Below are 13,490 nucleotides of genomic sequence, written 5' to 3'. Positions count from 1 at the left end.
GGGCCACCTCCCCATGGCCTTGGCTCTGGGTTGCCAGTAAGGAATGGCTTGCCCTCTTCTTATTCAAGTCACGCCCCTCTGGGCCACCTGGCTCCTGAGCCCAGAAGAACCACAGTTTATTCTAAGGCTGCCTTTGGTTCTATTTGTTTCCTTGAGATTTGTTTTTTATTATTACATAAGTAAAAATGACAATAGCTAATACTTGTATATCACTCTGCCAGGTATTCTAAGTCTTTACATTTATTAACTCATAGCATCTCTAAGAGTTAAGCCCTATTATTATTATCCCCATTTTACAGATGGAGAAACTGAGGTGAAGAGAGGCTAAGTGTCCTGCCACAGTCTAAGTAGTTAAGTGGCAGAGCTGAGACTTGAACCTGGGTAGTCTTTGCTTCTAACCACTGTGCTGCGGCTGCCATGTCAGGAAACATCTCTGAGATCTGGTAATATGAAAAACGACTATAAAAGTATTAACTTGTTTTCTTTTCATTTCTCTCCGTATGAGCATGTAATGATCCAAGCATTTAGTCTGTGTAACTTCAGCTATATTAGTTAGCAAACTGAAAACAAAGAAGGCAGCTTCAGCCCTTTGGGTGAGTACAGCCTCTGTCTCACCAAGGAGTAGGCGAACACAGATGGGGCACCCCTTCCTTCCAGATGTCTGGGGCGAGCATCTCCAGGCCAGAGAGGGGTCTCCACTGGGAGAGATGTGTATTTTTCAGACTCAGGGGACCTTAGAGGCAAGGCGGGCCTGGGGCCCGGTGTTCTTTCATTCTGACTGCGTCCCATATGGTCAGGCTTTCACTCCGCCATGTTTCCCCTCATGTGGCCACTTTCAAAATGGAAGCCTCACCCTCAGCCTGGGACACGCCCTGTCCCCCGGGCATCGTGAGCATTTCCTCGTAGATTCGCAGAGAAAGGTCTGGAAGAAGGCATGAAAATAAAAGCTGTTCCCAGGGCTTCTCTCCAGGACACAGATTCAAGGTTGGACCTTACAGGGGTCCTGTAGAGGGCCTTGAACACACACGTGCTTGCAAAAATCCAAACACAGGCTTTAGGCTGGTTGCCAGAGCAACCAATGGTATGTGATTAGAGGGTTGGAACTTCTGGCCCCACCCCTCCGACCTCGGGAGGGAGAGGGGCTGGAGATTAAGTTAGTCACCATTGTCCAGTGATCTGACCAGCTCACCTACGTAATGGAACCTCCATACAAGCCCAGGCAGCAGGGTTCAGACAGCTTCTAGATTGGTGAACGTACCCACGTGCTGGGAGGTGGTGCACCCCAACTCCATGGGAGCAGAAGCTCCTTGTGCTCAGGACCCTTCTGGACTTCATCCTAATGATCTCTTCCTCTGCTGTTCATTTGTACCCTTTATGACAAACCAGGCATAGTAAGTAGTGTTTTCCTGAGCTCCATGAGCTGTTACAGCAAAGTACTGAACCTGAGGAGGAAGTCTTGGGAACCCCTGGTTTGTAGCCAAGTCAGAGAGAAGGGCGGGTAACCTGGGAGCCCACTACTTGCAGGTGGCATCCGAAGTGGAGGGCAGTCTCGTGAGGCTGTGGGGCCTGCACCTTGTGTCAGAATTGAATTAGATTGTAGGGCACCAGTTGGCGTCTGCAGAGAATCGGAGAATTGCTTAGGGTGGAAAACCCGCACATTCAGTGTCAGAAGCGTCGAGAAGACAAAACAGATCACAGTGGTACACAGCATGCTGGAGGCCCTGCTCACTGTTCCCAGAGCTGATGGACAAGCGTTTCTGCTGTGGCACGTCCTGAGGAGGTGCCTGACAGTTCCAGCCATCTTGTTTCCTGGGGGAGCGCAAAAGCGGTCCCATGTATGCTTCAGTTTCTAAAACGTGAAGAAGGACATAGCGGGGAGAAAACATTCTTTCCCTGAAATCCACTGAGCTGTGGCTGCCTTTCCAGAGCTTTGTCCTTCAGAATCGATTTTGAAGACGCTCGCAGCATTCATTCACACGGCGCACTCGCTGCCTCTTTTATTCCGAGCTTAGCGGTGAGGGCGTGCGAGCCCAGCTGTCAGTGTGAGTCCCAGCTGCTCCACCTACCGGCTTACTGATGTGGCCATGTGACCTTTGTCTCATCCATAACATGGGCATGCTAGAAGTCCCTACTTTATAGGGTTATTATAACACAGAAGGTGATGCACGCCAAGTTCGTTGCCCCGCACCTGGCACATCAGGAGACGTCATAGTGTTATCTTTCCTGTCATTACCGTATCACCATATCATCTGTCCCCTCGCCCCTGCCCATGCACCAAGAACACATGTCCTAGACCCCAGTCCACTGCAGACTTGGGGCTGTTCAAAGTCTAAGGAGGACAGAAGATACTCACAGGCTTAAAAATCCAGTGGGCTAACTCGTGTAGTCAAGGTGTGTGCAGACCCCAGACCCCTGGGAGCATAACAAAAGAGAGGATCAGAGTGATTCTGCTGGGGATGTGGAGGGAAAGAAGGAAGACAGGGCAGGCTGGCAGCTTCGGGAGACGAGGCTCCCTGGAGCAGCAGTCAGTCCTCTGAGCTGCCTCCTGCAGTGGTCACCAGTTCCTTTCAGACCAATAACTGTCAGCATGCATGACCCTCTCAGCAACATCCACTCCTGCGGACCACCTGGCTCTCCCCAGACCACATCCACCGCCCAGCCCTTCATCACACCTGCACGCCTGCCTCTGCCGGGCCTGCTCTGGCTTGTGTGCTTGCTCCCTCTGGGATTTGCAGCCCCTCGGGCTTGGTGTCAGACCCTCCTCTCTGCTCTCTTCCTTCCTTTCCTCAGCCCTGGCCTCATATTAGAATCAACTAAAGAGCTTTTAAAAGACACTCAGGCCTGGGCCCCACCCCAGACCAGCTGGTTCAGACCCTCTGGGCATGGGGTGTGAACACCTGTATTTTTACAAAGCTCCCCGGTGCTTCTAATGGACAGTTGAGGAGAGAAGCTCTGCCTGAGACAACAGCCCCGTAGGGCCCTGTGCACTGTCAACTCCCAGTTTTCCTGCCCATGCTTGTCAGGCTTGCTCACTAGCACACCTGGTGCTTAGCAGGTGCCCTCTCTTCATGCAGATCCCAAGCCTCCACCCACAGCCTCCCAAGCTTCATCTATGACAGCCCCACCTCCCCACTGCCCCAGCAGTGGTCACCAGTTCCTTGCATTTTACACCTTTATGCTGCTGACCACCTTTTGAAATCATTTTGTTTTGTCTGTGTTTACTTGGCTTCCCTCTGCTTCAGCCAAGTTCATGGGAGCAAGGGTGGGGTCTTACCTGCTCAGTGCTACATCTTCAGCACCTACAACAGTAGCACATAGTAGATGCTTAAGAAATATATTGAATAAAGGATTTTAACACAATGTTTGTGGAATAAATGAATGAATGAGTTATACATGCCTGGTAAATGTCCACTAAATGAATAAATTTTTAGTGCTTTTTTTAAATGAATTTTTGGACTGAATGACTTGTAAGAATGTGGTAGGTGTTTGTTGTAGGAGTGAATAATGACTGAATGAATGAGTTGTAAGGACTGGTTCTTACCGGACGAATAAATGACTTGTACGTGTCCAGAAACTGCCTTGTTGGGTGCATGCCTGGAGGAATCGTCATTCCCCATGAGCCCCCGAGGGTAACCCTCAGACTAGGTGCTGCAGTCCTGAGCCGTCCAGAGGTCTTGGGTCCCACTGAGCCCCCATCACCGTGACTGGATCACATTTTCATGAAGGAGAAACCCCTGAGGCAGCTCAGGGCAGCCCGGGCACAGAAGGCCGCTTGGGAAGGAGGCCCTGGATACCCGCCCCCTCTCATGCAAAGGCCTGAGCAGGGGCAGTGTGTGCACATGTGTGTATGCATGAGCGTGCACACGCACACGCACACACACACCATGCATTACTTTCAGCTTCTTGGCCTCGCTTCTTCCCAGGGGCAGTCACACAAACCTTATATATGGCAAACAATTGATTACATGGCAGATTACTTACATGTGTTGATTCAGGTACTCCCAAAGAGAAGTGCTCCGAGAGCTCAGTTTGGGGATTGGACAAGGCTGATGAGAGGGAAGGTCACGAGGAGAAAGTGGCATTGGTCCTGAGTCTTGAGAAGGAGTTACCTGGATGGGGGAAAGGGCAGCAGGCATGGCATGTACAACGCCCTGGGGCAGCAGGGAGCGTGGGCGGAAGGACAGCTGAAAGGAGAACATTGTGGCCCCCACGAGAGCAAGGGGGAGAGGAGAGGGGAGCCCTGAGGGCTGAGGTGAGGATTTCGCATTTTATCCTAGGAGCGCTCTGCCGGCTGTGTGGGAAAGGGCCTTTGGGGGAGCAGGAGCAGGAGCAGAGGCGCCAGAGAGGCTGTGGCGTAGTCAGCCAGTGGGAAGTGATGGCAGCTCGGGCCAGTCTGGATGATGGGAGAGAAGGATGGACTCGGGTCCGCTGTGGGGAGAGTCACCAGATGGCGTGGAGTGGTGCATTGGACATTCGGAGTGAGGGAGAGGGTGGGTGAGGGGCCCCGTTGATGTTTTGGTTTGAGCCGTTGGATGGAAGCCAGTGCCTTTCACTGAGATGTGGTTGCATCCCTGTTCTGATACATATTCTAGGGTCCCACTTTGTTGACATCAGTCTTGGATGTATGGCTTGATTTGGCCAGTAAAATGTGAGCAGAAGTGACACGCATCACTCCTGGGCAGGAGCTCTAAGGGTCATTGTGTGGTTTGGTCAAGTCTCTTTCCTCTGAGATTGGCAGAGTCTCACTTAAGGGCTGTTCCGTCACCTGGGAGCGAAGCTGGCATGAGCAGGGCCGTGGCCAAGCCGTGATGGACCTGCAGTGTGGATGAGAAACAGACCTCTGTTGTGTAAGCCCCTGAGCACTTGGGGCCCCTCGTCACCGTGGCATAGCTTAGCCCATTCTGACTCTCCTGAGAAGGAGCGAGTTTTGTGGATGGGGAGATCAAGAGTTCAGGCGGGAATGCTCAGTTTGCAGATGCATCTGTGGTGACATCAGGTATGCAGGTAGGAACCTGAGTTTGGAACTCAGCAGAGTAGTCACATCCGGAGATGTCGTACTGTGTGTCACCAATGAGGAAAATGAGGAGAGAGGTCCAGGACCTTAGCTGGCGCTTGAACTCAGGGCTGCCTGACTTCAAGAACGAAGCAGCTGGGTCAGTCCCAGCTCTGCCACTGTGTAGCCATGTGGCCTTGGACACATTACCTTATCTCTCGTGCCTCAGTTTCTTCACGTGTAAAATGAGAAATAACAAATGTAAAGAGCTCAAAAAAAGACATAGACCATACAGAAGGATCCTATTCATGGTACCTACTGTTATAGATGTAGCTTTGTTGTTATTTACTTATTTATTATTTTTTTGTATAACTAACATGTCCAGTAGTAGGAATAGAGCCAACGACATGCCACAGGAAAAGCCAGGTCCACATCTCCCGCCACGACAGGACACTCTCCAGCCTTCCATGCTCTTACGAACCTCGCACAGATCCTGCAGGGCACACTGGACCTGCCGGCTGAGCCCTGGTCCCATGTCCAGCCCCAGCTGTGCCTCTGTCATTTAGGGGAGAGGGCTGGAGCTGCCAGAGAGACATGAAGGAGCAGCATTTGTAGCAGTGACTGCGGGTTAGGTGATATAGCCCCATTGACGGATTAAAAGTCGGTCACAGTTTCAGTAACCAGGCCGGCTGGCTCATAACGGAAGTTCCCCATCAAGAAGAGCAGAGTCCTTTCAGGAAGCGGGAGCTGGAAAGGAACTAGGGTGCACCAGTCCCTGAATCCCAGAGAGGCCGTGGGTATCACTCAGCCTCTGAGCCTCACAGGGAGACTCGGCTGCACCTGCTCAGAAAAGGGATGTGTGCAAAGAGACTGGGGCCTCGGGAACATTTGCGCGTTTTCATAGGAGGGAGCAAAAATGGATCGGGGGTTTCCACTGGCCTGAAAACAAAATGCCATGAGCAAAGCCCATCTGTCAGGGGGAACTTGTGTAAGCAAGTCAGAGTCACATCTGGGCCACTGATTTCCCCAGCTATCCCGAATGTGGCCTCAAAGAACATCCTCCCCACTCTCCTAGGCTGACCCACGCATAAGCTGTGCTGCCAAGCACAGGCAGTGCCCTCAGCTGGCGCAGACACCCTAGGCCGCCCTGGGCTCCAGCGCCTATTGGAGCGTGGGGCTGACCTCAGGCACTCGTCTCTGGCAGATGTCGCGAACCAGCAGCCCCTGCCCAGACCCAGCCCACACGCTTATTTTGTTGACCCTCAGTGTGGCTTTTGTTGATAATGCTCTTAAGAAGTATTTACTTATTGACTAGAAATATGTGCAAATAATTGGCAAGAGGTAGCCAGTGATGTACATGAACAGTAAGCCTCCTTCCCGGACCTTCTTTCAAAACACATATCCTGGGGATACACAGTAGGTCACATTCTCATGGGGTGGAGGGGGACAGGAATAAGAGAAATAAGTGGGTGTGTACTAAGTACTAAGGAGAAAAATGAAGCAGGAGAAGGAGCTAGTGGGGGCAAAGACACCCAGTTCCCCTCCCCCAAGTCACTACTAGTGATTTCTTAAAAATCATTCTAGAGATCTTCTCTGTATGTTGTGTTATTGTTGCTGATAGATTTGTTTTTCAAATTGGGATATATTGCCTACGATTCTAGATTTCTGGTTTCTCTTGACAAATCCAAAGATCAGGCAGCCATGTCCTACAAGGCTCGGTCGCTAGTGGCAAGGCTCACCTGCCTCTTTAAGGATGCCTCTGCTGTCCAGGTCACAGCAGCTTCACCTGGCTTTGCTCTGTTCCCTGAACCAGCCCAACCCTGGGGGTTTTCCGCTTTCCTCCCCCCTTCTCTGCCCCATCTCCTGGATGCTTTTCTGCAGTGCCTTCAAGAATGCTCCCAAGGGTGCCTTCTTCCTCTCCATCCCCGTCACTGCCCTCACTCTCTGGTTCTCACTTCCTCAGAAGATACAGGCTCACCCCACTGTCCTGTTCCATATCTGCTTCACGCCCCACCCCCTCCACCCCACGGTCTTCCTCTGCCAGCTCGCTCCACACCTCTGAGCATAAATTAGGAAATGCCCCTTACGCACACATGCACACGCGCACACGGGAGGCCTCCCACTGCCTCACTTGGAAAGCACCAGCAGTCATTGGCCAGAGTGGCCATGTCCAGCTCCATATTCCAGGGGAAAGAAAAGTTATTGGTCACCTTGAGCCAGATGCCCAGCCCAACGCAGCACTCTGCTGCCCCGAGCAGAATCAGTTCTGTTGGCAGGACGGGACACAGCTGCTGGGACAACCAACAGGTTTTCCCACGGACCGTGACCCACTTCCCCTCTCCTTTCCCCAGCAGAGGGTTTTATCTTTCAGAAGTTCAAGGTAGAAGCGGAGGGAGATAATGCTGCAGAATGCTTTGGGTTGCCGTGCAGAAGCAGGAGCTCCCTCCCCACAGGTCAGGATGTACTTACACGTCAAGTTGGAGGCTGTCCGTTCACTCATTTGTACAACAAACAATGACCTACACAGATGCCCCTGCCATTCTGGAACCGATAATTTAGTGGTAAAGACAGTAAATAGATAATGAATGATTTCAGTTGGTGAAAAAAGAAAGCAGAGGGGGTGACAGAGAAGGGCTTCGAGGAGACTGGGCTTCTCCATCTACACAGGCTGGTTTGAGAAGGCTTCATAGACACCAGGAGAGGGAACCAGCCCGGTGAAGGAGCAAGGGAGGACACCCAGATATCCTGATGGGGTTTGCTCTGTCAGAAGAACAGAAAAGAAGGTGATTGATGGGATCTTGTCAGGGGTTGGAGAGATGTCAGGGAAACTGGCAGGGGGCAGATCCTGTGGAGTTTGGGGACCAGCAGAAGGAATTTGGATTTTGTTCTAAAGAAGGAGTCACTGGGAAGATCTCAGCAGTGATGGGAGCTGATTTACCAGTTCATAGTATCAATCCTGTGGGTTTCTGGAGACATTCCCTCCCCCAAATCCGCCAGCACTCATGGTGACTCATCTGTCATTTCCACTTCCTTTCTGGTGGGGAGGCTGGTCCAGTGGACTGCAGAACAGGCTGACAGCAGTCCAGCCTCTACACACAGCCACCAACAGACAGGACTCACAGGGGCCAGAGGAATGTGTTCAGTGACACCGAGGAGGGGTCAGCCAGGTCCTCACAGTGGGAAACTACGTGGGACAAGAGATGCTACGAATAAATGGCATCAAAATAAGGCAGGGCAGGGGGGTGCATTATAGAGCAGACGAGACTTAAGAAATGCAGCTGCCAAAGCAAAGTTTGGATCTTGATGGGAACAAAACAACTCTCAAAGACACCTTTGAGGCGATGGAAAAAATACAATGCAGACAGGGTGTTCCATGGTTATTAAATCACTTTTGTTAATCTAGATGGGTGTGATAAAGTTATCTTGGTTATTTTTTTAAAGGCCTCGTCTGCTAGACATAGAAGCTGAAGTACGTATAGGTGAAATGGCCTATTGTCTGGAATTTAGTCTAGAATATTCTGTCCAAAAGAAAGTGTGGGAGTGAGTGGATGGATAAAACAGAAATGGCAAATAGAGTAGTTCCCCTTATCCGTGGTTTCAGTTACTTGCCATCAACCATGGTTAGTCTGAAAATATTAAATGGAAAATTCCAGAAATAAACTATTCATAAGTGTAAATTACGTGCCATTCTGAGTACCTCACTTCATCCTGTCACGTAGTGTTGTGTCATCTCATGTCATGACCAGAAGAAGGATGAGTACAGTACAGTAAGATATTTTGAGACCATATTCGTATAACTTTCATTACAATATATTGTTATGATTATTCTATTTTCTTATTATTGGTAATCTCTTACTCTGCCTAATTTATGTTAAACTTTTTTGTAAGTGTGTACGTATAGGAAAAAGCACCGTATACTTGGGGTTCCCCGGGGGATCTTGCAGCGTATCCCCCATGGAGAGGGGGAGACTGCTGTTGTAAATGGCTGTTGAAGCTGGTGGGGGCTCTTCATGCTCTTCTCTCCACTTTGGGGTATGTTTGGAAATTTCCATAATACAGAAGCTTTTTAAGTGAGTAAAGCTGTCGGAAAAAAAAAAGCCACTCTGGGAGCAGTATTATCACTTCTCACCTTTGCCTTTTCTCCCCTTTCAGCATGGCAGGGAAGACACCCCTGCAGCCAGCTGGCCCTCACCCCCATCTGCTGCTCTCTCTGCCCTGCTGAGCCACTCAGACTGAAGCCCTTGGGACAGCACCTGCCTCCCGAGATTGTCCTGGCTCGGTTGTCCACAGCGATGGTGGAGAACTGGACTCCACAGACTCACAACCTTCCCGTCAGACTTCAAGGGCCAGCATCCTTCATCCTGGGACTGGCAGCCCTGAACAATGGCTGAGGGCCAGGGGACCCCATAAAGTTTCTGCACAGCTTACGGGGGCCAGTAGCACTCCAGTGCCTGGGGACTATGACCACCTATCGGCCCATCCCCAGTGATGGTGTGGACCTGGCAGCCAGCTGTGGGGCCAGGGCGGCCGATGTCCTCCCTGGGCCGCATACGGGGGACTATGCTCCCATGGGATTCTGGGTCCAGAACGGAGGCATGCCCCAGCCCGCTGGTGAGAGCCCTGCCACCGCCACTACGCGCCCCAGTCCCAGCACCCCCGCGGTGCCCAAGATGGGCGTGCGCGCAAGGGTGGCCGACTGGCCGCCCAAGAGGGAGGCCCTGAGGGAGCAGAGCAACCCAAGCCCATCACAGGACACAGATGGCACGAAGGCCACAAAGACTGCCCATTCCATGAGGAGCGTACAGAACGGACAGCCCCCCGCCAGCACCCCAGCTTCCTCAGGGTCCAGAGCCTTTCACCGACTCTCCAGGAGAAGATCCAAGGATGTAGAGTTCCAGGACGGGTGGCCCCGGTCCCCCGGCAGGGCCTTCCTCCCCCTGCGGCACCGCAGCAGCAGCGAGATCACCCTGAGCGAGTGTGACGTGGAGGACGTGGGGGAGCCCCGGGCGGCGCGGCTCACGGGGGCACTGCCCCTCTTCCGCGAGTACGGGAGCACGTCCTCCATCGACGTGCAGGGTGTGCCTGAGCAGAGCTTCTTCGACATCCTCAACGGGCTCCGCAGCGAGCAGCCCGAGGCCCGCGGTTCCCAGAGCCTCAGCCAACTCCTCCAGGACGGTCATGGCCCGAACCTCACGGTGGGCAACAATGGGGCCAAGGGCGACCCCCATAACGGGCAGCCCACCAGGGACAGCATGCTCCCACTGCAGCCCGGGAAGGAGAAGGAGCGGGCCCGCAAGAAGCCTGTGCGGGGCCCGGGCAGTGGGGACGCGGTGGACTCGTCCATCTTCCGGAAGCTGAGGAGCAATAAACCCGAGGGTGACATGGGCCGGTTCCCGGGGGAGGCAGAGGAGGGGCGGGGCCCACCGGAGGCCAGCAGGCCGTGGGTCTGCCAGAAGAGCTTCGCTCACTTTGACGTGCAGAGCATGCTGTTCGACCTCCACGAGGCGGCCGCCAACAGGGTGTCCATGGCCCAGCGGCGGAACACCACCACGGGGGCCTCGGCCGCCTCGGCCATGGCATCCCTCACGGCGTCGCGGGCACATGGCCTCGGGGGCCTGGACCCAGCCTTCACCAGCACAGAGGACCTGAACTGCAAGGAGAACCTGGAGCAGGACCTGGGCGATGACAACAGCAACGACCTGCTGCTCAGCTGCCCGCACTTCCGCAACGAGATCGGCGGGGAATGCGAGCGCAACGTGAGCTTCTCCCGGGCCTCAGCGGGCTCCCCAGGGGGCACCGAGGGCCGCCTGGCCGAGCCCGCCCTCAGCGCCTACCGCACCAACGCCAGCATCTCAGTGCTGGAGGTGCCCAAGGAGCAGCAGAGGACGCAGAGTCGGCCCCGGCACTACAGCATCGAGCACGTGGACCTGGGCGCCCGCTACTACCAGGACTACTTCGTGGGCAAAGGTGACCGGGGCGGTGGGACGCTCCCTGCTCATCCACTCAGTGTGTGCGGGGACCGGCCAGGGTGGAGGTGGGGGCGCGAGGACGCAGTGAGTGAGCCTCAAGACACGTGGCCGGCCTCCAGAGCCTTGAGCTACGTGAGACAATAGATACGTATTTATTTAGCAAGTATTTATTTATTATTTAGCTTGGTTCACCTATGTGCCAGGCACTTTCTAGAGCCTGGGCATACAGTATTGGCCAGCTTAACACAAAAACCTTGTCTTCCTAGCACTTGATGTCTTAGGGGTGTAAGGCAAACCATAAAACTAGATAAATACATAAAATATATCATACATAAACACCAGAGAGTGATAAGTACTGTGAAGAAAAGTAAAGCAGGGAAGAGAGAAATAGTGTCAGGGTAGGAGTTTGCAATTTTCAATAGGTAACGATCAGGGAGGGGCTCCTAGGTAGGTGCCATTGAGTCCTGAGCCGAAGGAGGTAGGAGATTGGGGACCAGGTTCCTGGCATTGGGAACAGCAAGTAGAGTAGTTCTGGAACTCTGAAAAAATAGGGAAGAGGCCATCGTTGCTGGAACAGTTGACGGGGAGAGTGGAAGGAGCCAAGGCAGAGAGGGGACGGGGCAGATCATGTGGGACACTGTGGGCCGTGGTAAGGACTCTCACTTTCACCCTGAGTGAGATGGAGCTGCGGGAGGGTTCTGAGCAGGAGAGGGCCCTGATCTGCCTCGGCCGTTCATAGCCCCGCTCTCCAGCAGTCCAGGCAGGACATGCTGATGGATCCATCTGAAGTAGGGGTGGGGAAGAAGCAGGCAGGTTCTGGATCCCCTTTGAAGGTGGAGTTGTCAGTGTTTGAAAGGTGTTAACATCGGGAAGAGATGGGCTTCATACATCATTAGGTTCATTGGTGCTTGCGGGGCCGTCCCACGAGGCAGCATGGCGTAGTGCAGAGACCACAAACTCAGGCAGCACACGCATAGAAGTGAAGCACGCCAAGCAGGGACTGAGCAAAGAGCGGTTCCTGCTCAGCTCCAGCTCACCGTTGTCATGCAGGAAATGCAGACAAACCCAGGGTTGCCAGCCTGTTTAATTTTTTTTTCAAGATTCTCCTGAAATTCAGGGTTTTTTCATGTGGATTCTTCTAAATTTAAATGCTGGCAGCTGTATCAGTTCAGAATTGCTTATAACAGCCAGTAACAGGTTTATTCAACATAGAAGGTTATTTCTGTCATGAAGAGGACCAGAGGTCAGCAGCCCAGGGCTGCTAGGGTTACTCCTCAGCATCAGTGGGATGCCAGCCCTAGTGCATGGCCTCCAGCCCTCAGGTGGTCTCCTGGTCTAAGATGGTTGCTGGAGCTCCAGCTATTTCATGCATGTTTCCAGGAAAAGAAAAAGAGGAAAGGGTAAGAGCAAAAAGGCAGCCCTCCTGTCAAGTCAACCGCCTTTAAAGAGCTTTCTTAGAAGCCCCGTCCAACTGCTTCTGCTTATTGGCCATTCCTGTCTGCAAGGCAGACTGGGAAATACTGGTTTTTAGCTAGACACGGCTCCTCTCTTTTTCCCCCCAAGATTAGAAGGTTATCTTAAAATGGAACAGATGATGGATAGGTAGCTAGTACTCCACAGCAACTAGTTTAAATTTTTTTAAAGCAGTGTCCTAGTTGGACATAACAAATATCTGCGGGGTCATCCCACAGGGCTGAGTGCAGTCTCTGCAGCTCCAGCTTTGGAGCCAGACAGCGCTGTGTTTGGGGCGTCTGTTCCATAGCTTCTTAGCTACGTGACACAATTCACCCCTTGGACTCTGTGTCCTCATGTGAGGAATGGACATGATTCATGTATCTTAGGCCGCAAAACAAAATGACCCAGAAATTGAAAATAAAGAGTGAAAAAAGAAGTTCCAGACAGTTGCTAGCCAGGAGAAAGCAGATGAGGCCGCGTCAGTGTCACACAAGATGGATTTCAAGGCTCAAAGCACTTGTCAGAAGAACAGAAAAGGCCATTTCATGCTGATTTTTAAAAATTCACCTTTGTACTTGGCAACCTGGTTTAGGGGAATATAAATTAAAAACCGACATGGCTACAGGAAAAGTGAACAAATCCACAGTCAGTGGGAGATGCTGACAGGGGCCTCATTGAAATTGACGGATCTAATAGCCAAAAAATCAGGCTGTAGTGGATTTCAATAACCCCTCAAAACTGGATTTTACGTTTATACATATTTTGTGCCTAGCGAACAGAGAACACATTTTTTCCAACTCACACAAACACCTACTGGAAAGGACTGTGGTGAAGCTTAAGTGAGATTATACATTAATGTAGTTTTTCATCAGGCAGGTAGTAAATACTCATCAGGAAACTTTTAAAAAGCTGTTTTTTTCAAAAAAATTTCTTTGTATCCCTGGGAGCTCATAAATTAATTTGTTGGTGGTCATTGTATATTGAGTGCCTACTGTATGCAGGGTACTGGTTATGCATTGGTGGATTTAAAAAAAAAACAAAACAAAACAGCAACCACTTCAGGAGTGAACGGG

General features: G+C 52.0%; 1 protein-coding gene across 4 annotated transcripts in view; it reads left to right on the top strand.

The window, feature by feature from the left end:
• Positions 1–13,490, top strand: part of SIPA1L3 (signal induced proliferation associated 1 like 3) — a 217,450-nt gene that overhangs the window by 117,206 nt on the left and 86,754 nt on the right. For all 4 annotated transcript variants that reach the window (XM_039855054.1, XM_039855069.1, XM_039855062.1 and 1 more), the window contains one exon: positions 9,146–10,960. In XM_039855054.1, coding sequence (XP_039710988.1) covers positions 9,454–10,960 — 1,507 coding nt within the window. In that variant the 5' untranslated portion in view covers positions 9,146–9,453. The remainder of the gene's footprint in view (positions 1–9,145; positions 10,961–13,490) is intronic.

This window comes from Pteropus medius, unplaced genomic scaffold (assembly GCF_902729225.1).
Source record: "Pteropus medius unplaced genomic scaffold, Ma_sr-lr_union100, whole genome shotgun sequence".
Lineage (NCBI taxonomy): Eukaryota > Metazoa > Chordata > Mammalia > Chiroptera > Pteropodidae > Pteropus > Pteropus medius.
Note: the sequence above shows the minus strand (reverse complement) of the source record. Positions and strands in the feature narration are given on the sequence as shown.